The 24,524-nt window shown below is 38.7% G+C and overlaps 1 protein-coding gene across 4 annotated transcripts; it reads left to right on the top strand.

Annotated features, from left to right (window-relative positions):
* Positions 1-2,162: 2,162 nt before the first annotated feature.
* Positions 2,163-24,524, top strand: mob3a (MOB kinase activator 3A). Of its 4 annotated transcripts, none has more exons than XM_060845946.1 (4): positions 2,163-2,224; positions 14,405-14,948; positions 16,251-16,453; positions 23,542-24,524. In XM_060845946.1, the coding sequence occupies exons 2-4, from the start codon at positions 14,531-14,533 to the stop codon at positions 23,569-23,571; spliced, it is 651 nt and encodes a 216-aa protein (XP_060701929.1). In that variant the 5' UTR covers positions 2,163-2,224; positions 14,405-14,530; the 3' UTR covers positions 23,572-24,524. The 4 variants fall into 4 exon arrangements, with proteins under 4 accessions (XP_060701929.1, XP_060701930.1, XP_060701932.1 ...); XM_060845947.1 differs by having other exon boundaries at positions 2,171-2,224; positions 14,521-14,948; XM_060845949.1 differs by lacking the exon at positions 2,163-2,224 and adding an exon at positions 2,504-2,520 and having other exon boundaries at positions 14,521-14,948.

Here is a 24,524-nt window from a genome sequence, read left to right as displayed (position 1 = left end):
CAAAGTGGGAGGGATTATGAAGAAACCAAAACTGGATTCTACTCAATGTGCAGACTCACCAAGGCTCTACACAATTGCAGCAAGGTATCTTTACCCCTCAAGCCTTTCAATAATAAAGTCCAATGTAACATTAAAGATACATAAGTGTAATATTTTTGTCCATAATATCTCAAATGTTTTGTAACTAAAGTTGAGGAGATGACCATCTGTGTTTGGCTTGCTCAGTTGATTTTTCAGGTCGCCCCAGATTGCAGCTTCTGGTTTACTATCACCAATGGGCCATTCCTAAACATCAAATGCCTAATCTGGCAAGATTCGTATGTTATTTTTTCAATCTCTACCTGTTCACCAGATCTGTGTTGATTCAATAATTGAACTTCTCCAGTGTTCTTTTACAGTAAAGTACCTGAATATTCAGTAGATTTTTCTTAGAGGGCTTTGAAGAAGCCAGAGGTAGGGCTTTTGGACCAGACATAATTGGGTGTTGAAGATGTAAATAAATAATATCTATAGTATTCGCCTAGGAAATTTCTTGCATGTTAACTTTTAATGTCTCATGAAACAGAGACACTTTCAGTCCTTTGAGTCCACTCTGCCAATCAGTATGAACATGGCTGATTCGTTTTTTTCAATACTATATTCCCACATTCTTTCCAGACCTCTTGATGCCTTTAGAATCTAAAAAAATCTATTTCTTTCTTGAATATGTTCTGTAATTTGATAGTTATTATGTAAACAAGTACTACCAGGTCCCTTTGGACATCGACATTTTGCAAACTTCAGTCATTTAAAAAATACTCATTTCTGTATTCCCTACCAAGTTAATTAACCACATTTTTACACATTGTATTCCATCTGTTATCTTCCTCCCTACTCAGCCTGTAAATCCCCTGGAAGCCTCATTCATCTTCAAAATGGACATTCCCACCTAGTTTTGTGTCATCAGCAAATTTGAAAATATTAAAGATGTTAGTTTTTCACATCCAAAATGCTGACATAGATTTTGAGTAGCTGGGATCTTTGCAATATTTTTCTGTCACAACCTGACAATCTAGAAATCACCCATTGGTTCCTATTCCATTCTGTCTATTAACCAATCCTCAATCCATAACAGTATATGATCCCAATCCTGTGATCTCATTTTGTTTACCAACCTTTGTGTGGGACCTTACTGAAAGCCTTCTAAAAATTGAAATACAACACATCCACTGGTTTTTCCTCATATATTCTCCTAGTTTCTCCTATATTCCCCTAAGAGAACTCCAACATGCTTGTCAAATGTGATTTCCTTTTCAGAAATCTATATTGAGTGCCAATACTACATTGTTTTCAGTTATCACATCCTTTATAATAGATTCCAGCATTTTCCCTACTATTAACAACAAGCCAATAAATCTGAAAATCCCTGTTTTTGCTTTCCTTTTAGTGAAGAATTGAGTTACATCTGTTACCTTCCAAACCCCATTTCCGAATTTATAAAATTTTGGAAAATGATTACCAATGCATCCATCTCTTCTGATGCTCTGGGATGAAAGCATCAGGATTTGCCAATTTTCAGTATGTTGAGTTTTTCATTAATTTCCCATGAATGTGGATCAAAGCAGGGGTATTATCTTAGCCAATATTAGTCCTTTAGTCAGCAGCATAAAACCATGTTGCTGCTTTTTGGTGGATGTGTACAAATGTGGCTGTTGCATTTCTTACAACATAAGAGTGACTACACTTCTAGTAATTGTTCAGCTGTAATAACTGTGAGGACTTTTTTCTTAATTGCTTTATTCCCCTTTCTTTCAAATATATTACTTCTTCAAAATGTCTTTTGTTTCAGTAACTTGTGCTAGGGAGATGTTCCATAGCCTCTTCTGCAAACAGGCAAAATTGGATAGGGGAGAAGATGCAGACCTGATGGCTTGAGCATGTTGGTGCTCTGCTTTCAGATATTTCTACATCAATCTGTTCAGAAATTATGACGCATCTCAGTAGGAAGTGGAACTTCACCCGAGGGGAAAGAAGTAGTGAGAATAATACTGTGCCACAATTATCCCTTACAGATGGTTAACTCTGGCATACTTGGCCCTTCCCTGGGCTCATCACTGGTGGACTCCCACCGGAGGACTACAGGTCCCAGGGGGCGTTGCGTTCAGCGGGGCTAGACGCATGCGCAGTAGCGAGTGCGGCGAGCCCGGTGCGGCTGGAGTGTCCATGAGGAGGGACAGGACGAAGGGTGAGTGAGGGGCAGAAGGTTAAAGGGGGTGACCGCGACTTGTTGCGTCGGATTAATGATGATGAGAAGTGGTGGCAGCAGCTTTCCGCCATATCACAGGAGGAGGAGTGAGGGTGGTTTCTGGCGGGAGTGTCAAGGCTGGAGTTCGGAGGGCGGTTACCGCCCCCGGCCCCCGGGACAGGTCACAGGTAACCGGCCGCTTTCATTAACGCTCGCAGGAGCTCCTGGCGAGGAGGATGTAATCAGGCGCCTCCTGTCTCGCTCCGTCCATCCAAGCTGCACTGCCCCACCCTGAGGTGACTAAGACAAGTTGTGCATCCTGTCATCGCTCAGTCCCTCCCTCCCTCCATCTTAGTCCAACTGAGCAATTAACCTGCACGTACAACCAGGGGCTGTGTGTAACCCCGTGAGCAGTGCCAGGGGGATGTGTATAACCCCTTAGGCAGTGCCTGGGGAAGTGTATAACCCCGTGAGCAGTGCCAGGGGCTGTGTATAACCACGGGCTTTGTGTAACCCTGTGGGCAGTGCCAGGGGGATGTGTATAACCACAGGGGCTGTGTATAACCCTGTAGGCAGTGCCAGAGGCAGAGGATATCCCTGTGGGCAGTGCCAGTGGCTGTGTATAACCACAGGCTGTGTATAACCCTGTGGGCAGTGCCGGGGCTGTGTATAACCCTGTAGGCAGTGCCAGAGGCAGAGTATATCCCTGTGGGCAGTGCCAGTGGCTGTGTATAACCACAAGCTGTGTATAACGCTGTGGGCAGTGCCAGGGGTTGTGTATAACGCTGTGGGCAGTGCCAGGGGTTGTGTAGAACCCTGTGGGCAGTGCCAGGGGCATGTGTGTAACCCCATAGGCAGTGTATAACCCTGTGGGCAGTGCCGGGGCTGTGTATAACCCTGAAGGCAGTGCCAGAGGCTGTGTATAACCCTGTAGGCAGTGCCAGAGGCTGTGTATAACCCCGTGGGCAGGCTCAGGGCCTGTGTATAACCCTGTGGGCAGTGCCAGGGGTTGTGTATATCCCTGTGGGCAGTGCCAGGGGTTGTGTGTAACCCTGTGGTCAGTGCCAGGGGTTGTGTGGTTAAACCTATGGGCAGTGCCAGGGTGTGTGTATTACCCTGTGGGCAGTGTCAGGGAGTGTGTCGTAAACTGTGGGCAGTCAGGGAATGGCGTACAAACCTGTGATGTGTGCAAGGAACCGTGTTTGAACCTTGTAGGCAGTGCCTGTTACTCCATAATTAACCTGTGGGTAGTTCCAGGGACTGCGTATTCAACCCATGGACAGTGCCAGGGACTTTGTACAACCTGTGGCAGTGCCATGTAGACATCCGCATCAAAACTTCATTGCAGAATTTTCTCAACCTCTGTCACATGCAGACATCACCATTAATTATGGATGTAAAGTCCCTACTTTTACTTTAAATTACTACCATCTCCTAATTATAAGTCAACTTCTCTTTGCAAATACTGTAAACTATTTTGGTTGAACTGAGGCTGTCTGTGATAGGAATAACCTCTTCACTGATTTGCCAGCGAGACTTGTGGCTTTGATTTAAGTGACAGGAGAGACTAGGTTGTGTGTTCATGGACTAATCTCTAATGGATTGTGAGCAATTCCATAGGAATCCATAGTAATTTGCAATGCAGGAGTTTGGAAGAAACATGAAATGATTATCATTGGACCCAATTGAATGCTCTGCTGTGAGATGCAAATTGAGAACGCTGAAACAGGACTGATGCAAATTTTCAAAATCCCAATAGATAGAAATTTTTATACTCTGAATCAAGATCATGGAACTGTTGAAAAACGTTTTCTGATAAAATAAACAAGCAGCGAGCACAAGCCGATGATTAGACAGAAGTGAATAATAACTGATTAATTGGATCTTTTGCATGGACTTCAGTAATGATACCATCTAAATTAGCTGAATATTTACCCTTCATTGCTTTAAATATAAAGTTAGTACAAAATATTAACAGTAATGAAATAGCTTATCACATAAAGATCATTGCTTTCTTATGCTAGTGTTAAATTGTAGCTCGATACCAGTTGAGAATATTTTCCTTCTATTTATTTGGTTTTGTTAGTCCTTGGGAGTGTTGCTGAACAAAGAGACCTTGGAGTGCAGGTTCATAGCTCCTTGAAAGTAGAGTTGCAGTGAAGAAGGCATTTGGTATACTTTCCTTGTATTGGTCAGAGTATTGAATACAGGAGTTAGGAGGTCATGTTGTTGCTCTACAGGACATTGGTTAGGCCACTTTTGGACTATTGTGTACAATTCTGATCTCTTTCCTGTCAGAAGGATATTGTGAAACTGGAAAGAGTTCAGAAAATATTTACAAGGATGTTGCCAGCGGTGGAGGATTTGAGCTATAGAGAGAGATTGAATAGGTTGAGGCTGAGGGGTGCCTTATAGAGGTTTATAACATCATGAAGGGCATCCAGAACTAGAGGGCATAGGTTTAGGGTGAGAGGGGATAGATATAAAAGAGACCTAAGGGGCAGCTTTTTCACACACAGGGTGGTACGTGTATGGAATGAGCTGCCAGAGGAAACGGTGGAGGCTGGTACACTTGGAACATTTAAAAGGCATCTGGATGGGTATATAAATAGGAAGGGTTTGGAGGGATGTGGGCTGAGTGCTGGCAGGTGGGACTAGATTGGTTTGGGATATCGGGTCGGCATGGACGAGTTGGACCGAAGGGTGTGTTTCCATGCTGTACTTCTCTGTGACTCTAAACGAAAAGTGACTATTTAACCTACTGTTCCATCTAATCTTACTGTGTGCTTGCTTTTCTATTTCACCTTATAACAGATTATAGAAGTTGAAACATGCACAATGGTTGTGTGTGGAAGTAATTCAATAACCAGTTGAGCTTTAAAACTGGATCTTAAGGACTGTTAGTTTCCTCTTTGTGCCCCATTTGTTATAGATATTTTTCATCACCTGTTTATACATATGACACATCACTTGAGCAGGTGGGACTTGAAGCCAGGCCTCCTGGCCAAGAAAGAGGGATTTTACAGCTTTGTCACAAGAGACCCCGCTTTGTTATACATCTGTTTGTATTTTACTTGGGTTGGTTAGCTTAGTTGGCTGAACAACTGGTTTGCGATGATGACTGATGTCAACAATGTGGACTGAGATCCTAGACTTGCTAATGTTACCATGAGGACTTTCCTTCTCAAGTTTTCCCCTCACCTTGACCTTCAGTCATCTCTCTCTAAGGATAGATGATAGCATTGTGTTATTATCACTAGACTATTAATCCAGAGACCCAGGTAATATTTTGGGGATCTGGGTTCAAATCCTGCTGTAGCAAATGGTGGAAGTTGAATTCAATAATAATCTGGGAATAAGAGTCTAATGATAACCATTGCCAATTGTCAGGAAACACCCATCTGGTTCTCTAATGTCCTTTAGGGAAAGGATGGCACAGTGGCTCAACAGTTAACATTGTTGCCTCTCAACAGCAAGGACGAGGTTCGACTCCATCCTCGGGTGACTACCTGCGCGAGTTTGCACATTCTCTCTTTGTGTTTGTTCCCTCCAGGTGCTCCGGTTTCCTCCCACAGTCCAAAGGTGTGCACAGTATGTGGATTGGCAATGCTAAATTGCCCATTGTGTCCAGGGATACGCAGTCTAGGAGGGTTAGCAATGGGAAATGCAGGGTTATAGGGAGTGGTCTGGGTAGAGTGTATCTTGGAGGGTAAGTATGGATTTGATGAGCAGAATAGCCTGCTTCCACACTGTTGAAATTCTGTGAAATCTGTTGTCTATTCCTGGTCTGGCCTATAGTTGGCTCTTAACTGCTCTCTGTGCATTAAATGGAACAATAAATGCTGGCCTAGCCAGTGACACTCGCATCCCATGAATGATTATTTTTAAATGAGAGCAGCCCTATGATACTCTGACTCTTTGGTGATTTAACTTGCATCTTACACATATTGATATTAATTTTTAAGAAATTAGTACGTCCAGATATTTATTGCAGATGAGTAAAGCTGACATGTTGTCAATACATTATCTTATTTTAGGTCTGTTGTGCACATAGCGTGTTCCATGCAGCCAAGTCTGCATCACAATATAAATTTAATGATTTCGACACAATAAAATTCCTTATATAGGGCGGTTACCCTTTAACACGGGAATTAGGAGCAGGAGACAACCATTTGGCCCCTATTCAATCGGATCATGGCTGATCTAGTTGTTTTTTTGAATTGTACATACCCAATACAAACCTACCTACCTACTTAAAAATATTCAACACCATTGATTCCACCACCTTCTGAAGCACAGTTCCATAGTCTCTCAACTCATTGAGAGAAAGAATAAATCTGATGTATCCTAAAATGCCAACCTGATTTTAACAGTGTCTCCGGCTCTTGTCTTTTCCACAAGAAAAGACATTCCTTCTGTTTAAACCTTACCAAGATCATTCACAATGCTATGCTAAGGGGGTCCTTGATTTAACGAACATCCAATTTATAAATGCTCGTACTTATGAATTCCAAGCCCATACAGGGGTACAGTTTTAAAGATCCATACTTACGAACAGCTATTTTATGTTGACTTACATTGTGTTCAATTTGCAAACAAATTTGACTTATGAATGGACTCAAGAACAGGACCCATTCACATCTTGGGACTGCCTAATCCACAGTCAAGTCATTCCTCGCTCTTTTAAACTCCAGTGGAAAGAGTCCTGTCTGTACAATCTTTCCTTGTAAGAGAATCTGCTCATTCCAAGGATCAATCTCGTAAACCTCCTCTGAACCGCCTCTGATTTTCTTAAATAATGAGACTGAATACAGCACACACTATTGGAGATGTGATCTCACCAATGTCCTGTTAACTGAAACATAACACCCTTACTTACTTGTTCACTTCCTCTTGAAATAAATATGGTAATTAGCAATATAGATGAATATGACCACTGTTCTGTGTGTAAGAGGGAAGTGTCGTAAATGTAGATTGAGGAAATTCAAACAGATGCTTAGTAATTTGGACCCTAAATATTATACCTACTTAATTAAAAGAGATTTTCAATGCAGCAGGGAAAACATACCAGTGAGCTCTCTTTTACTCTGCTACCACTTCGTTCTTTATGATTAATAAATGACAATGGAGAAATAATATATTGTTGCATGTCTGCAGGTTCTGTGTAGTGGGTTGTGAGAAAAGATTCAAAAACATAGCATCTAAGTTGCTTATCACTGAACATCTCTACATTACTTGGCTCAGTTTTATACCTTGATTAGTACAGAATTTTGGTATGAAAGAGAATTTCTGAAATGTTGCAGAAATAACGGCTGATTTTCATGGTCAGCGATGACATCATGAAGCTGGGCTTTAGCCAATCAGATTGAAATATTCGCTGACAGCAAACCAGGAAGTGCAAACCACTTTTAGACCCTTTTGCTTTAAAGTTTTGAATTTTGTAGATCGTGAAAAAATGATTAGGTCATACATAGCTAAAAATAGAAGCTAAATATCACAAAAAAATACGTTTAATTATGTGGAATTTCCAAATAATTGTGGAGTAATTAGTGTTTCAGTACCAGTGAGGCAACTTAGAGTTACAATAAATTTAGTATCCCATTTAAAACTCAGTTAGACATGGTTAACCGAAGTGTGACTTTTCAAGGGTTTTTACTGTGACTCCCGAGTGGAAATTCTTCTCGGTTCAGTAATTTATAATTGATTACCATGTGACGGGGAACCTCAACGACTCACCCTTTGGAAAGGTGTAGATTCACTAACAGAAATTTCCAGATTTCTGCACTTCAAGACATACGTGGTTCTGAAACAGCTTGGTAGGGTAGACGGTAAGAGGTGTTTCTATTAGGTGACGAAAACACAGTGAGCTAGCATCACTTCGTGCTGAGATGATAAATTTCTTGACTCAATAGCTAATGAATATTTGGAATTCTCTACCCTTAGGTTGTGCATGATTCATCATTGAACATGTTTAAGACTGAGATAGACAAAATGTTGGTCTCAGAAAATGTTCAATGTATGGGAAGTGTGCACGAAAGTGAAGTAGAAGTCTAACATCAGCTGTGATCATATTGAATGGTAGAGCAGGTTTCACGAGCTGTATGGTCTTCTACTGCTCCTGTTGCTTGTGTGTACTGTAGAAATTGCTGTCAGTTCTGAACTCATGATGAAGCTGTAGCGTTTGGGTGCTTAGGAATCGCCAGTTGATTTCTGGCTGCACAGGTTTGAAAGGGAATAATAATACTGCTGCCAGACCTGCAAAGTTCCTCTAGCACTTTCAGTTTTAATTTCCAGCATCCATTCTGTTTTACTTCTTATTATAGAGGTTTGTACCAGTTACAGTTTCCAATCCAGATTGCAATCCAGTATCCTCAGCTGAAACATTCATGATGGAATGTTTGGTGGAGACAGATTTTGCCTTCCCCATAATAATTGACCTTCTTGATAAATGTCCCTTTATGAGAATTCTTAAGTTGTCTACAACTTGGCACGCGTGGCTGCCTTTCAGAGAACAAAGAAGAAAGTTGGATTGGACTGCAGGGGGGAGGTCTTTTGTCATTCCTTGGGCAATTATACTAATTTTGTAAAGAAGAGTACAGACATTCAACAGATTTAAGGGATGATCAGGTTTTTATGGTTTAGGACCTTGTTTTAATAGTGCTAAGTTCTATCCTTGACTTTATACTATGGTTCATTGAAATGTTGTTTGTACTATGTTAAACTTGGAAATGCTTTTATCTGCTATTTACATTGGGAGGTTTCTAGTGTGCCTTAGAGCTGTGATGTCCCAAGGGGTTATTGACCACTTTTGCGACATCTTTACTGCGTTATAACAGCAATGTCATAACAAGTTGCAGGAGAAAATGTTTTTATGTTCTGCTACGTGCCTAAGTTCATTTTTTTCACAATAATGATTTGTTTTGACTGTTGAGTGAGCATGTCCTTTTCACCTATGACCTACAGGACAAATGAGGAATTGGGTAGGATTGAAACAAAATATTTTTACCTGTATTCAGACCACCTCCTTCCATCTTTGGTTCACAGAAAAAAACGTCAATTAAGCACACAATAGCTAATGTCGGGCACAAGCTTTATTTGCACAGAGAATCAGTTCATACGTCAAAAAGGGTAACAATTCAGTTTTGTTACTCTTGCTATCTTACTCAGCCTTCACCTTTCTTAAATAATGTTTGACTCCCACTAACTGGTATTTTCTGCATAGAAAGAACTTTGGGCTGTCAACTGCTTCTAACTCCTTTATAAGATAATTCTGTCTTATTTAAAAGTATCTATACTTTGGAAGAAAGTTCTTAATTATTTACCCTTGTTCGCTCTCTATTTTGATCAGTTCTCCTTTGCATTTTAGTTGATGGTCTCTGCAATAGAACTTCTTGTTTGGATTCCATTTTAATATTTGTTTCCCAACCTCTTGGTCTGTAAATCATTCTTGGTTTACTAAAGCGCATTATGGCTATTATAGTTCACTATTAACTCAATTTTCCTATATACCATTTATATTCCTATGTTACATTGTCGACTTTTAAGATACTTCTTTCCATTTTCCCAAAAGCAACGATGTAAAGATCAGTATTGTAGAACCTTTATCCACTAAAGTTCTCATTTTTGTTCAGTTAGTGTGTATAAATAATTTAATCTGTTTTTAATTCATTTAACACATTTTTATCTGCTTTGTTATTCTTAATCTGGCTGCTACATAGAAACTTTTATTCCTGATTTCAGTTCTTGCTCCCACTGCTGATTTTACATCGCCTGTCCATTTACTTATTGATCAAACTACAAAAGTGACTGCATTCTTAAAAATAATTAATTGAATGTAAAGCAGCTTAGGATATCCAGGGATTTTGAAAGGCACAGTATAAATGCAAGTTTCTACTTTCTATTGCCTATCCGTGGTTTAAACTGACGGTAATTATTTAGAGTCATAGAGATGCACAGCACGGAAACAGACTCTTCAGTCCAACTCGCCCATGCCAACCAGTTATCCCAACACGATCTAGTCCCACCTGCCAGCACCCAGCCCATATCCCTCCAAACCCTTCCAATCATATACCCATCCAGATGCCTTTTTAAATGTTGCAACTATACGAGTCTCCACCACTTCCTCTGGCAGTCCATTCCACACAAGCACCGCCCTCTGCATGAAAAAGCTACCCCTTAGGTCTCTTTTATATCTTTCCCCTTTCACCCAAAACCTATGCCCTCTAGTTCTGGATTCCCCCACCCCAGGGAAAAGGCTTTGTCTATTTACTCTGTCCATTTTATAAACCTCCTTAAGGTCATCCCTCAGCCTCTGATGTTCCTGAGAAAACAGCCCCAGCCTGTTCAATCTCCCCCTATAGCTCAAATCCTCCAACCCTGGCAACATTTCTTGTAAATCTTTTCTGAACCCTTTCAAGTTTTGCAACTTTGTTCCAATAGGAAGGAGACCAGAATTGCATGCAATATTCCAAAATTGGCCTAACCAGAGTCCTGTACAGCCGCAATATGACCTCTCAACTCCTATACTCAATACTCTGACCAATAAAGGAAAGCATACCAAACGTCCTATCTACCTGCGACTCTACTTACAAGGAGCTATGAACCGGCACTCCTAGGTCTCTTTGTTCAGCAACACTCCTTTGGATGTTACCATTAAGTGTATAAGTCCTACTAAGATTTTCTTTTCCAAAATGCAGCCCCTCACATTTATCTAAATTAAACTCCATGTGCCTTTCCTCCGCCCATTAGCACATCTAATCAAGATCCCATTGTAATTTTCTTCGCTGCCCACTACACAATTTTGGCATCATCTGCAAACTTGCTAACTATACCATTTGGACTAACTATCACAGCACTGGAGGAATGGTGCAATTTCCGTTAAAATGCAGTACCAAGGAGCTGGGTACTTAGTGATGTTGCTTTATTGGAATGCTGAAATAACCCAAGTGTAAGTTGTGCTTTGCACTGTGTGTCCCTCCCGCTCCCCACCACCCCCCCCAAAAATACACACTCATGTGCATATAAATTTCTGTTTTACATGCACATATACAATAACTGTATATCTGGATTCTCATTCCTTTCTCCAATACCATTGATTTTATGTTTTTCTTACTGCAGTAACCAACCAAGTGCTACAGATTCATCTTTGACCTACAAATCATCTGGTTGAGATTACATTTTTTTTGTCTCCCTTCACTGATATGTTTGCAGCAAGTGTGATTCTACTGAGATCAGAAATTTGTTGCCCTGTCAGTGAAGTGAAACTTTTATCAATTTAATATTTTTAGAAAGTGTGGGGAATCCTATGATTCATAAAAAGATTCTCAGTAATTTAAAGAAAATCCCTATACTCTAGTGCCTATACGCTTGCTTAGATTATTGCCAAGATTTGCTTAGCATATATAGACTTAACATATCATTCCATCCATCTTAAAACATTTTGTTAACACGAATGTAAAGTGGGCGGCATGGTGGCACAGTGGTTAGCACTGCTACCTCACAGCGCCAGAGACCCGGGTTCAATTCCCGCCTCAGGCGACTGACTGTGTGGAGTTTGCACGTTCTCCCCATGTCTGCGTGGGATTCCTCCGGGTGCGCCGGTTTCCTCCCACAGTCCAAAAAGATGTGCAGGTCAGGTGAATTGGCCATGCTAAATTGCCCGTAGCGTTAGGTTAGGGGTATGGGTGGGTTGCTCTTCAGCGGGTCGGTGTGGACCTGTTGGGCCGAAGGGCCTGTTTCCACACTGTAAGTAATCTAATCTAATCAAAGTGTGTTGGTTACCAGTTGGTTGGACTAATAACATGGTTTGTATTTGCTGCTGCAAAGTCTGACAACTGTGATATATCTGACACAAGATGCTCTGAATGTACAGTTTTGTATCCACTATCAAAGTGTGAAAACATAATACTACTCAAATTAATAACAACCTGCACAAGTGAATGTTGGGACGTTTGCTCTCAGGAGAACTTTGTGGTTGACGATTAGCTTTCTCTGCAGTTTTCAGTTTGTTTTTGTAGATGGTCAGAAGAATTTGACCACTTAGACTGAGTACTTGAGAAGCACTAACATTACACAAGTGAAAAATATAGTACAATATACAATCTTTGTGTTACTTGGTTGAAGACACCATTTAGGGCATTACTACGCTGTAAATTCTATGTTGTTAGTGTGGCTTCTCGGATGTAGCCTCCACAATCTGGTCACAGCTAGGTCATTTATGTATAGGTTAAAAAGGAGTGATGGTAGAACAGATCCCTGAGGGAAGTCATTAAGTTGATAGCTCCTTCAGCTTGTCCAATCACTCGTATATGACTCTAAAACTCATGGCAGTTACCAAGCAAGTGTCTAAATATATCAAGGCTGTTGATGCATTAGCAAGTAGATCAAGATGAAATGATTGGTTGTTAAGACAATATTTAGATTAAAGTATTCTTTATAACTGTCCGCAATATAAAAATGATTCCATAAATCTAAGTAGTCAGACACTTGTGCTGTTTCCTCCTAGTGATTGGGCTGAGTATTTTATACAGCCAACAAAGACCAACTGGGAGTGTACTCTAAACCTGCTTAAGAAAATAATTGAAATTTTCTCAGAAGCAATTCAACTGGGAATTTCCCTAACTTCCCCAGATTAATAAGCTAAACTGGTACCTGGGTTTTTCCATGCCTCCATATTACATCATTCATAATTATGTAAGAGAATCAGAGTTATAAAGCATAGAGAAACCAGGAAGGCCACACATTATTGTCAAAAGCAGTTGCATAGTGTGTGAGCTATTTGCTCCATCCTTTTGATTGGCCTTTATTATTACAACTTCTATTTAGGGACACAACAGAACGTAAAATTAATCTTTGGAAAAACGATAAACATAAATATGTTGTTTTCAAATTTAAATTTTGTTGTAAAAATGCTGGTGATAGGGAAAGTGAGTTATTTGCATGAGAAGGTAGGTGCTTGTTGCATCATTTCTAATGTTGAAATATTATTGTCATCTCTAAAAAGTTGTTATTGCTTGTTAACCAAAAACCTAGCTTTTCCAGTAAAAAGAGCTTGATGGCCTGGAGAACGGTGATTCATCGTTTGACTACAAGATAAGGGCAAGTTTAAAAATCCTGGGGAGAACTTCGTAATGGATTAAGCTTTGAAGCTGTGTAAACATGTAAATTCTTAAGATTTGCTTGTAATTTAGTGGAGATTTTTTAAATAATCAATAGGCTGGAAATAAAAGGTGCAAAAATGCACCCAGTTGCTGCTTAAGGAATAGACATCTCAAAGTTATCAAAAGTAACATAATATTTATAAAAGTAGAAATTAATCTGCCAGAAAAAAACTTTAAAATTGTTACTTCTACATATTTGACTCTTCAGTAGTTATCACTAAATACCTAATGTACCATAACATGTAAAATGAACATCTCGCCTCAAGAGTACAGTAAATCATTTTTTATTTATATTTTAAAATAATTTGTAATAAGTTTCAAAAGCCTCTTGGTGCACATAACAAAATATTTGTATTCTGATTAATCCAACATTTTCAAGAACCAAGCTGTAAATGATAGTGTTGGGAAAATTCGATGCTCTAAACTGTAGGCAGTGTTCAAATTGCGGTCTAACTAATACTTCGTATAATTTCCACTCGAATCATTTGCTGAAGTGGAACCCAGTATTCAGTAAAGATAAGATGAAATGGAAGAAAAGACATGAAAATTGCCTAGTTCCATTGTAGTAGCTCAGTTATTCAGTAATCTTTAAATCCTTTGTCATTATGTATAGTTTTATGCTCCAAGTACCAACAGTGAGTGTAAGTCCTCTCCAATTTATTTTGAAGGTGCAGTGGTCTACTTGTTTGCTTTTGTTCAGTTTAAGAACTTGGCAATGAAACAAATTCTAATCTCCAGGTACCTTGATTTATTTAGAAGCAGTTCTGTTGTTAATGTTATTACAGTGATATTGTCAAGTAAATCATTTTTTAAAAGTAATGTACACTTGTCCACTGACGATAATTTCTTTAGTGTGGTTTGTATGTTCTTCTGTTCTAAGGTCCTGAAAGGGCTAAAAAAAATGAAGACTAAATTAGAATACTACAATCTAAATTCTCAATGTGTCACTGACTGGGATAAAATTAAATTAGAATTATAGTATTCTAAAATGACTTAAGTTTGTCTTCTATATTTTTCACAGAACTGAAGGCTTGTTGAATGCAAACAACTTTACAACAAATTTTGGATTTGCAAGCAACATCAATTATCTTGAGTGCCAATCTTATTGTGAAGACTTGTTCTTGATCATTTTTACAGATACTTTACTATGGCCGTGTCCTTGAAACAGGTGTTCAATAAAGATAAGACTTTTCGCCCAAAACGTAAATTTGAGCCAGGCACGCAGAGGTTTGAATTGCACAAAAGGGCGCAAGCATCGCTGAATGCTGGATTAGATCTGAAATTGGCAGTGCAGCTCCCTTCAAACGAGGATCTCAATGACTGGGTAGCTGTACATGTGGTAGATTTTTTCAACCGTATTAATCTGATTTATGGAACGGTATCAGAATTCTGTACGAATGATACTTGCCCAATAATGTCAGGAGGACCTAGATATGAATACAGATGGCAAGATGAGAATAAATACAAAAAGCCTACTGCACTGTCAGCACCGCAATATATGAGTCTCCTTATGGATTGGATTGAAACCCAAGTGAACAACGAAAGCATTTTTCCAACCAATGTTGGTGAGCTGAAACATCAAATACTACCACTGAGTTTGCTTTTCATTTGTTCTTGTCAGTGTTCTCTGAGTAAATGTCATTTTGAACTACTAACTAAACCGCAGCTTTTATCAACAAGCTAGAAAAAGCTTCATTTTTTTTGATATTTATTTTGTAAATGATTAAGTGGTTCAATCAGGTTACATCACGTAAGTCGTTGATTCCATTTAAAACTGAATTGATAGTAGGGCAAAAGAGGGGGCAGCTATAAGCTACATGTTAATTGATGAAGCAATGTCTGATGAAAGAAAGTTTTACATTTCAATAATGTTGATCAACTTGCCATCATTGCAATACTGAGTGTACATGTTCTCCATGTGTCTGCATGATTTGCTCTGTGTACTCCGGGTTCCTCCCACAGTCCAAAGTTATGTAGTTTAGGTAGATTGACCATGCTAAATGTTGCCCCATAGTGTCTGGGGATATGCAGGTTGGATAGGTTAGCCATGGTTAAAAACCCCATTACAAGAATGAGTGTGGAGGGGTAGGTATGGGTGGGATGCTGTCCCGAGAATCGGTGCAAACCCCACAGGCCAAATGGCCTCTTTCTGCACTTTCGGGATTCTGATTGGATTCAGCAGAGGAACCAAGCAATGTAACTTTAAAAAAAGGTGGCTGCCCTGTAAACAGTTTGGGGTAATTCACTTTGCATTTGCCAGACAGTTTAATCTGTTGCTATACTAAATGGTATGTGGACTGTAAACTATAGAGACAAAGCAAAAGAAAATGTTGGAAGTGCACAATACCTATAATAGCAAAACATAATCAAGGGGACGAGAGTAGACCATTCAGCCTCAAGCCTGTTCCATTGTCCAGTTTGATCTGCTTCTTAACTCATAATTCTGCAATGTTCCTTATTCTTATAAAAAAAATTGTTTTGAAAATTTCAACAAACTTACTCTCAACTTGGGTTGCAGTTCCAGATTTCCATACAGTCAAAATTGGATATGTACAGTTACTGATTACTTTTTAAAAAATTACTAATTATTTTTTTAAATCCTTCTTATGTTTTAAGATTTGAATCCAGCAATACAAATATTCTGTTTTATGTAATACTGAGAGATTGATCTGATGCAGAGTAGTTCAAGCAAATTTACTTTGAAAAGTGCAGGTTTAACATTTTATTTCCAATTGTTATTCACTAAATACTGATAATCATGAATTTTTAAAATGCTGTAAAGTTCGTGTCTATACAAAGAAATTTTGAGCTTTTGACACCATTTAACACTAACAAAAATGTAAATTATATATAATTTTTTCTCTTAGGTACCCCCTTTCCTAGGAATTTCCTGCAAGTTTGCAAGAAGATCCTCTCTCGCCTTTTCCGTGTTTTTGTCCATGTCTACATCCACCACTTTGACCGGATTAACTTAATGGGTGCAGAGGCGCACGTTAATACTTGTTACAAGCATTTTTACTACTTTGTTACAGAGTTCCATCTAATAGACAACAAAGAATTATTACCACTGGTATGTTGCTTTACAGCTCAGTTTAACAATGAGGTTTATTTGATAGATTTCTTTTCAGAGTAGAGCTTTCTGTTCTATTAGCCTTTTTTTTTTGTAATTTTAATTGGGGTTAATAATGGCAGATAATAATTTGGTTCCTGTAAAAAATGAGACTATAACATTGAGGCTGGTGGGAAGATAAGGTTGGATTAACTAACTCTGAGAAATTAATGATTTCAGATTTGGAAATGTTTTTTCATCTTTAAACATGCACAGATTTGAACCTTTGGTCAAAAAGGCGCTGGAACTATTGAATATCTATCAGATGGGGTTTTTGTTTGCATTTGTCTAGGTTTCATGAAACCATCTATCCTAATGTTCCCAAATGTGACTTGGTGTCAAATTCTGTTTGGTAACACTCTAAGAACATATTATGTTGAGGGCACTACATAATTATATACTGGTGTTGATCACTAGACATGTTTGAATGAGTCAGAGGGCAAGAATTAGAACCTTATTATAAATGTATGGTGAGCGGCAAATATTTGCATAAAATGTACAGGTTACCACCAACCAAACCATTGGTGCATAATGTATGTTACAGGTTCGACCAGTCGGAGACCCAGGTTTCTAAAGTAGCTTAGTGGCTCATTTCAACTCGATGACAAATTACAATTGCACTAACTTCTAAATACTGGAAGTCTGGAACACTAAATTTTATTAATTCTAAAAACATTTTGAAAACACAGTGCAACAACATGTTACTGTCAACCAAACAGAATTTCATCACATTCATGGAACCATAAACATCGAAGAGTCACTAGTAAATCCAGGAGGGAATTTGTGAGAAGTTTCTTTACCCCTGGGATTGGGAGAATGTGAAACTTGCTACTATAATGAGTTGTTGTGGGAACATTTAAGGGGAAGCAACAGAGATAGAAGTAGGAATATATGTTGATGGAGTTAATTCAAATAAGATTGGGCGGAAACGTGGGTAGAGGATAAACACTGACATAGATTTATTATGTGGAATAGTCTCTCTGAACTTCAGATTCTGTGTAATCCCATGAAGAAGCAAAGCTAGTATATCTTAACATTTATTAAAGTTATTTTTCTTGATTAAGTTGTTGGATGTCACTGAAGCCAGTTCCGTTAGTAAACATTGGTGCAAGTTGATATAAAATATTAAGGAGGGTTACTTGCTGTAAATAATGTGTGAGTACCCCCATATATCAAATGATAGGCTTGCAATTCTCTTTACATAATTGTTTTGAAGCAATAAAATGATGCTGCATGAAACCAGATTAAATGGAGATTTGGATTGTTTCATTGGGCTTTTTAATAATTTGCAAAGTATTTTTATTAAATAGGAAGCTTTCCAGAATTACGTTCGCAAGCACAATAGTTACATTTTAAATTAAGGACATACTGGGAATAAGGAATAGATAGCTCAGCATTGAAAGAAAAGGAATGTGCAAGAAGTTTTAATTATTTCAATTTAGAAATGATACTTTCTGTTAAAGATATGCCTTTTCACAGATTACTGCTAGTGTTTTGTCACAGGAGTTCTACTATTGTGATATAGAAATTAATGAATCTGTAGGAGCTGAATTAGCCATGGAATTGATTTAAATTATCAGTGTATATATTTAATCCAGAATTTAAGTTTGTTGTTCAGATCCAAATGACAGATTTTCTCATTTATCTCATCAGCTAATTATAAGTTTTGTTAACAGTAAATTGCTGGCCAAGATTTATTCTCAGATTTCTTTTTCTGGGAACATTTTGTGTACCAGATGATGAACGAAATGTTAATTAAAATCCCAACGGTGAGATGGCCACAAAAATCTGTAGATTAAAATATTTCTTGTTCAAGCTTTGTTAATTCTTCTGTAATATATGGCTGTACAATACCATCATCTTGCTTCTGCAGTTTCCTTTCTTTAATGCTGATAAGGGTATTAGAGTTAAAAACAGGTTTAATTAGAAGCACACTAGTTTTCGGAGCGACGCTCTTTCATCAGGTGATAGTGGAGGGCTCAATCGTAACAGAATTTATAGCAAAAATTTACAGTGTGATGTAACTGAAATTATATGTTGAAAAATTGTCTGTTAAGCCTTTCATCTGTTAGAATACAGTGATAGTTTCACTTCTTTCATGTGTAAATCACAAAACCTTTTTTTAAAAAGTTGCATTCTTGGGTTAGCTGTTAACAATGGTGATAGCTAGACAATATGTTGAAGGTGTTGGCCCCCTGTGTTCTCTATCTATGTCATGATGCTTAGATTGATTCTAATCTAAAAAGTGAGATAACGGTGTTTTACATAAATTCATGCAGTTTTTGAGCTCCGAGTTCTACATGAATGCATGTGGTTCCAAATCAAGGGTATTAGAGGTCGGCATCACAGAAAAAGCTCCCCTCCCCCATCAATTCTGTGCTGATCAAAAGCAACCACCTAACTATTCCTGCCTTATTTTCTAACAGTTGGCCCAGGCTTTGTATGCCTTGGCATCATAAGTGCACAGCTAAATACTACTTTAATGTTATGAGGGTTTCTAACTCTACCAGTTTTAAATTCAGTGATTTCTAGATTCCCACAACCTCCGAGTGAAAACGTATTTCCTAACCTATTTCCCTCTGAACCTTCTGTGCCTTACCTTAAGCTTATGCACTCTAGTCATTGATCTCTTCACCAAGGGGAAAGATTCCTTCCTGCTGACCCTATCTATGCCCCACATAATTTCATACATCTCAATAATGTCTTCTATTCCAAGGAAGCCAACTACAATCTATTCAATTTCTCTTCCTAAGTAAAACTCTCCAGCCCAGAAAACAACCTGGTAAATCTCCTCTGCACCTTCTCCAGTGGAAGCACATCTCTTCTATAATGAACACAGTACTCTATCTGTGGCCCAACCAGCGGTTTATACATTCCTGCATGTCCTCACTGCTATTAAATCCTATGCCTCAGTTTAAGTGTCCATTTATCCTCTTAGTATTTTTATTTTTCTGATCTGTTACCTTAAGAGATTGGTGGAAGTGTGCACTAAGGTCCCTATGATGTTTGGTTCTCCCTACAGTACAACTATTTATCATGCCTTATTTGTCCTGCCAAAGTGCATCACCTCCTATTTATTCAGATTGAATTCCATTTGTCACTGTTCAACTTGTCTATATCCTTCTATAATGATGTGGAGGGGGCAGTGTCGGACTAGGGTGGACAAAGTTAAAAAATCACACAACACCAAGTTATAGTCCAATTAGTTACCTGACGAAGGAGCAGCATTCTGAAAGTTCATACTTCCAAATAAACCTGTTGGAACTTGTGCGTGAATTTCAGCCTCTCAAAAGTAGTATCCATGTAACAGTTGACCTCATAAATTTAACCTTAAAAAATGACTTTTACAGGAGTATATAAGAGATGCCACAAACAGCAAGGACCTCAACACTGGTCCCTGTGGAACTCTAGTGGATATAGGTTTCCAGGCACAAAAACACCCCTTGACCATCGCCCTTTGGCTCCTGCCATCCAGCATCAAAATATTCTTGGATCCCATGGGCTCTCATCCTTGCTCTAATTCTTCCATGTGGGACCTTATTAAAAGCCTTGCTAGAGTCCAAGTAGACTACATCAAATTTAAATGCATTGCCCTCATCAACACCTGGTCACCTCTTTGAAAAAGTCAATCACATTGGTCAGACATGACCGCCTTTTAACAAACCATGTTGACTGTTCTTGATTAATCTCTGCCTTAGTGAGTTTTGAGAAGATTTGTAGCTCAGGTTGAGGTTTTGGATTAGGTTTGCTCACTGAGCTGAAAGGTTCATTTCCAGACGTTTCGTTACCTTACTAGGTAACATCTTCAGTTGACCTCATGCTGAAAATTCCTGCTTCCTATTTATATGTTTGGGTTTCTTTGGGTTGGTGATGTCTTTTCCTGTAGTGATGTTATTTCCCTTGGTGAAGTCGCTTCCTGTCCCTTTTCTCGGGGGTGGTAGATGGGGTCTAACTCGATGGTGTTTGCTGATAGAGTTCTGGTTGGAATGCCATGCTTCTCGGAATTCTTGTGCATGACTTTGTTTGGCTCGTCCTAGGATGGATGTATTGTCCCAGTCAAAGTGGTGTCCTTCCTCATCTGTATGTGAGGATACTAGTGAGAGTGGGTCATGTCTTTTTGTGGCTGGTTGGTGTTCATGTATCCTGGAGAAGGTAATAAGCATAATCCCTGCCTCTCCTAATGCATATTAATTCTATCCCTAATTTGCTTCTGATAGTTTCCCCACCACTGACATTAGTTAGCCTTCAGGTAAAAAGTGTAACACATGTTTTCTTTTTGCCAGCTGACTGAATTTGTCTGTAACTGTCCATAAGTGTCCCTGCCTGTGTTATTTTGTGTTTGTTGTCTTATTTGACAACTTTTAATAACAGTCTGAGCCAGGATGTACTGTGGATAATTTCACAGCAATCATACCTTATAATAATTATATCTTATTTCATTGGTTAGATCATGCAGCAAAAAGGAAAGCCAAAATTCCTGCATGTGATTCTGTTGGTACTTTCTATTAACATCAACAAAACAAAATTCTGGAAATTACTGCTTAGACATTATTTTTCTTTATTGTGATTGATTTTCAAATACTAAATCATATGAAAAAGCATTTCACAAATTATTGAGAAAATATAAATTCTGTTTTTTTACTGAAGAACCATAGTTATCTTTAGACCATTTGTCGATGCAAGGGGATCAGGCCTGGGAACTAAGTTTCCAAAAATATCTATCCAATTGAAAGGACAGGCAGGTGGGCAGAGGGCAAGGTTGCTTTGTTAATAAGTAGTGAGATTAAATTAATAGTAAGAAGCGATAGAGAGTCAGACGACAAGGGATCTGTGTGGGTAGAGTTGAGGAACTGCAAAGGAAAAAAAGACACTAATGGAAGTTACTTGCATGCCTCCTAGCTGTAATCTTCATATAGTGCAGAAAATAAATTGGGAGAAGGAAAACATATGCAAGAAAGGCATTATTGCAATAATCATGATAAACTTCAATATGCAGGTGGACTGGGAAGATCAGGTTGGTAGTGGATCCCAAGGAAAGGAATTCATGAAATGTCTGAGATTTTTTTTGGAGCAACATGTGGTGGAGCCACGAGAGAACAAGTAATTCTGGATTTGGTGATTTCTGTGTAATGAGGTAGATCTGATTAGGGAGTTTACGGTGAAAGAATTCCTAGGGGACAGTGACTGTAATATGACAGAATTCACAGTGCAGTTTGAGAGAGACAAGCTTGAATCTGATGCAACTGTATTACAATTCAGTGGCCATCATTAAGGAGAAAGTGCCGGGGAAACTAAAAGGTCAGAGGTGGATAAATAACCCAGACTGGATGGACTGCACACCCCCCCCCCCCCCCCCCCCCGTTCTGAAGGAGAAGGCTGAGGAGATTATGGAGGCATTGGGTGGTGATCTTTCAGGGAGCGTCCCAGAGTACTCAAATAGTTGTTGTAGCACCCCTGTTTAAGAAGGGAGGGAGACCAAAGACAGGAAATTATAGGCCATTGGTAAGATTTTAGAGTCCATTATTAAGAATGAGACTGTGGAATACTTGGGAGTGCATGGTAAAATAGGGCTGAGTCAGTAGGGCTTCATCAGAAGGAGATTATACCTGACAAATCTGTCAGAATTCTTTCGAGGAGGTAATAAGCAAGATAGTCAAAGGAGAACCAGTGGGTGGTATCTATTTGGATTTCCTTTGATGAGGTGCCATGGTGCTGGAGGCAAGTTACTGGCATGGACAGAAGATTGGCTGACTGGCAGAAGGCAAACAGTGGACATAAAGGAGTTTTTTTTCAAGATGGCAGCCAGTGACTAGTGGAGTTCCACAGGGGTCAATATTGGAACCGCAACTATTCATGTTAAACACTACTGAACTAGAAAAAGGAACTGAGGGCATCGTTGCTAAATTTGCAGTTAACACAAAGATAGTTGGAGGGACAGGCAGTATTGAGGAGGTGCGGAAGGACTGGGCTGCAGAAGGACTTGGGCAGCTTAGGAGAGTGGGCAAACATGTGGCAGATGGAATACAATGTGAGAAAGGGTAAGGTTATGCATTTTGCTGGGAACACTGAAGGCATAGACTATTTTCTAAATGGGAAAAGGCTTTGAAAATCTGAAGCACAAAGGAATTTATGAGTCCTAGTTCAGGATTCTCTTAACGTTAACATACAGGTTAAGTTGTCAGTTATGAAGGCAGAAGAAATATTAGTATTCATTTCAAGAGGGCTAGAATATAGAAGTAGGAATGTACTACTGAGACTGTATCAGGCTCTGGTCAGACTGCATTTGGAATATTATGAGCAGTTTTTGGCCTCTCCACTAAGGAAGGATGTGCTGGTCGTGAAAGGGGTCCAGACGATATTTACAAGAATGATCTTTAGGATGAGGTGCTTGTCAGAGAATGAGCGATTGCGGACTCTGGGTCTGTACTTGATGCAGTTTAGAAGGATGAGGAGGATCTGAATGAGAGACCTGAATAGAGTGGACATGGTGTTTCCACTAGTATGAGAGACTAGGATCCGAAAGCATAGACTCAGTGAAGGGACAAATCAGTGCATCTGAGAGGAGGAGGAATTTCTTAAGCAAAATGATTACTAATCTGTGGAGCTCATTTCTGCAGAAGACTGTGGTGGTCAAGTCATTTAGTGTATTTATAATAGATATAGGTTCTTGATTAGTAATGGGATTTCAAAGGTTATGAGAAGAAGTCTGGAGAATGAGCTTGAGAAACATATCGGCTATGATTGAATGGTGGAGCAGACATGATGGGCTGAATGGTCTAATTCTGCTCCTTTTATCTTTTGGTCTTATGGTTAGTTATCCCATTATGCCTGTTCCAGCTCTTTATGACAGTAATCCAAAGCAAATTGTATTGTTTCACTCTCTGTCCATAGTCATGGTTTCTTCCTTTGAGCCCTTTAAGGGCAACATATCTAAAAACAATCTGTGATTCAACTCCTGTCTTTAGAAAATATTCCATGGTCCAAAGGATTTGCATAAATGCTATTTGGCTATCTTGACCACTAAAAAAAAAATTTTGTTTCTTTAACAGAAGGAGATGACTACGCAAATGTGCCATTGAGAAAGGACCTCCTGACCAGAAGAAGCTGTTTCGTTCACTTATTGAAATGGATTTTCTTACACCAAAAAAAACCACTTGAAAGAAACTTTCTCCTGTTTCAAATAATGATTTACTGATGTTGAAATGTGAAAGATATAAATTCCTAACATGGAATTTTCTATTGATATAGAAAACCGTAATGTTTGCGGAAAATTCTATAAGGTGAAGCACCTACCTGGAGCAGTTAATTGCTTAAATTTTACAGCTACTCTAAGTTGCATGATATTGTAGTTGTATTAATGCACAAAATGGAGAAAATTATAGCTTTTCTATTTTAACTATTCAGCTGGATATAAAGATTTATTGTTTTGTTTTTGTAGTTGAGTAAGCATATTTGAATGTATGATAAGGCACTATTGAAACAAGATCATGCAAGTTTTTTCCCATGCCTTTTAGAAATGAATATTTCAATTTACTTACTTGCACCGTTCATGTTGCTGATGTAATGAAAGGCTCTGGCTGGTGCCAGAAAATTTTGTAAAAGCTATTTGTAATATTCCAGGCAGATTTTACTTCTGTGAGTTTCCTAAACAATTGGTTTAATCCCAATTGTTGGAATCCTAAAAGTTCTTTATAAAAGAATTATACCATCACAGGTCAATCAACAATGCTGGCTTGCAAACAAGAGCATCTGTAAACGTATTCCTGATATGGTACATAGAATATCACAGAACAAAAAAGTGGATTTTTTTTAAAAAGCTATTTAAAAATGAATGATATACTTTTTTAAACTAGTATTGCTTGTTTAAGGTTTGACTGTTCATAATGCTAGAGTACAATATAGTTTTCCATAGTTTCTGGGGGCACCTGTGATGTAAAGAAGTTCTTGTCAAATTGATTATATTTTATATCTTATATTTTATCTATTTGGCTTCATACATTACATGATGTGATTAAATCTCTTACTGTCTGAA

The sequence above is a fragment of the Hemiscyllium ocellatum genome, chromosome 28, assembly GCF_020745735.1.
Source record: "Hemiscyllium ocellatum isolate sHemOce1 chromosome 28, sHemOce1.pat.X.cur, whole genome shotgun sequence".
Taxonomy (NCBI): Eukaryota; Metazoa; Chordata; class Chondrichthyes; order Orectolobiformes; family Hemiscylliidae; genus Hemiscyllium; species Hemiscyllium ocellatum.
The sequence above is the reverse complement of the archived record's forward strand: the minus strand, read 5'-3'. Positions and strand labels throughout refer to the sequence as shown.

Bases quoted from the DNA above. Each gene is read 5' to 3' on its own strand.
- mob3a (XM_060845946.1), top strand. From the start codon at position 14,531: ATGGCCGTGTCCTTGAAACAGGTGTTCAATAAAGATAAGACTTTTCGC. The intron at 14,949-16,250 runs GTGAGCTGAAAC...TTTTTCTCTTAG, and splicing joins CATTTTTCCAACCAATGTTG to GTACCCCCTTTCCTAGGAAT. The intron at 16,454-23,541 runs GTATGTTGCTTT...TTTCTTTAACAG, and splicing joins ACAAAGAATTATTACCACTG to AAGGAGATGACTACGCAAAT.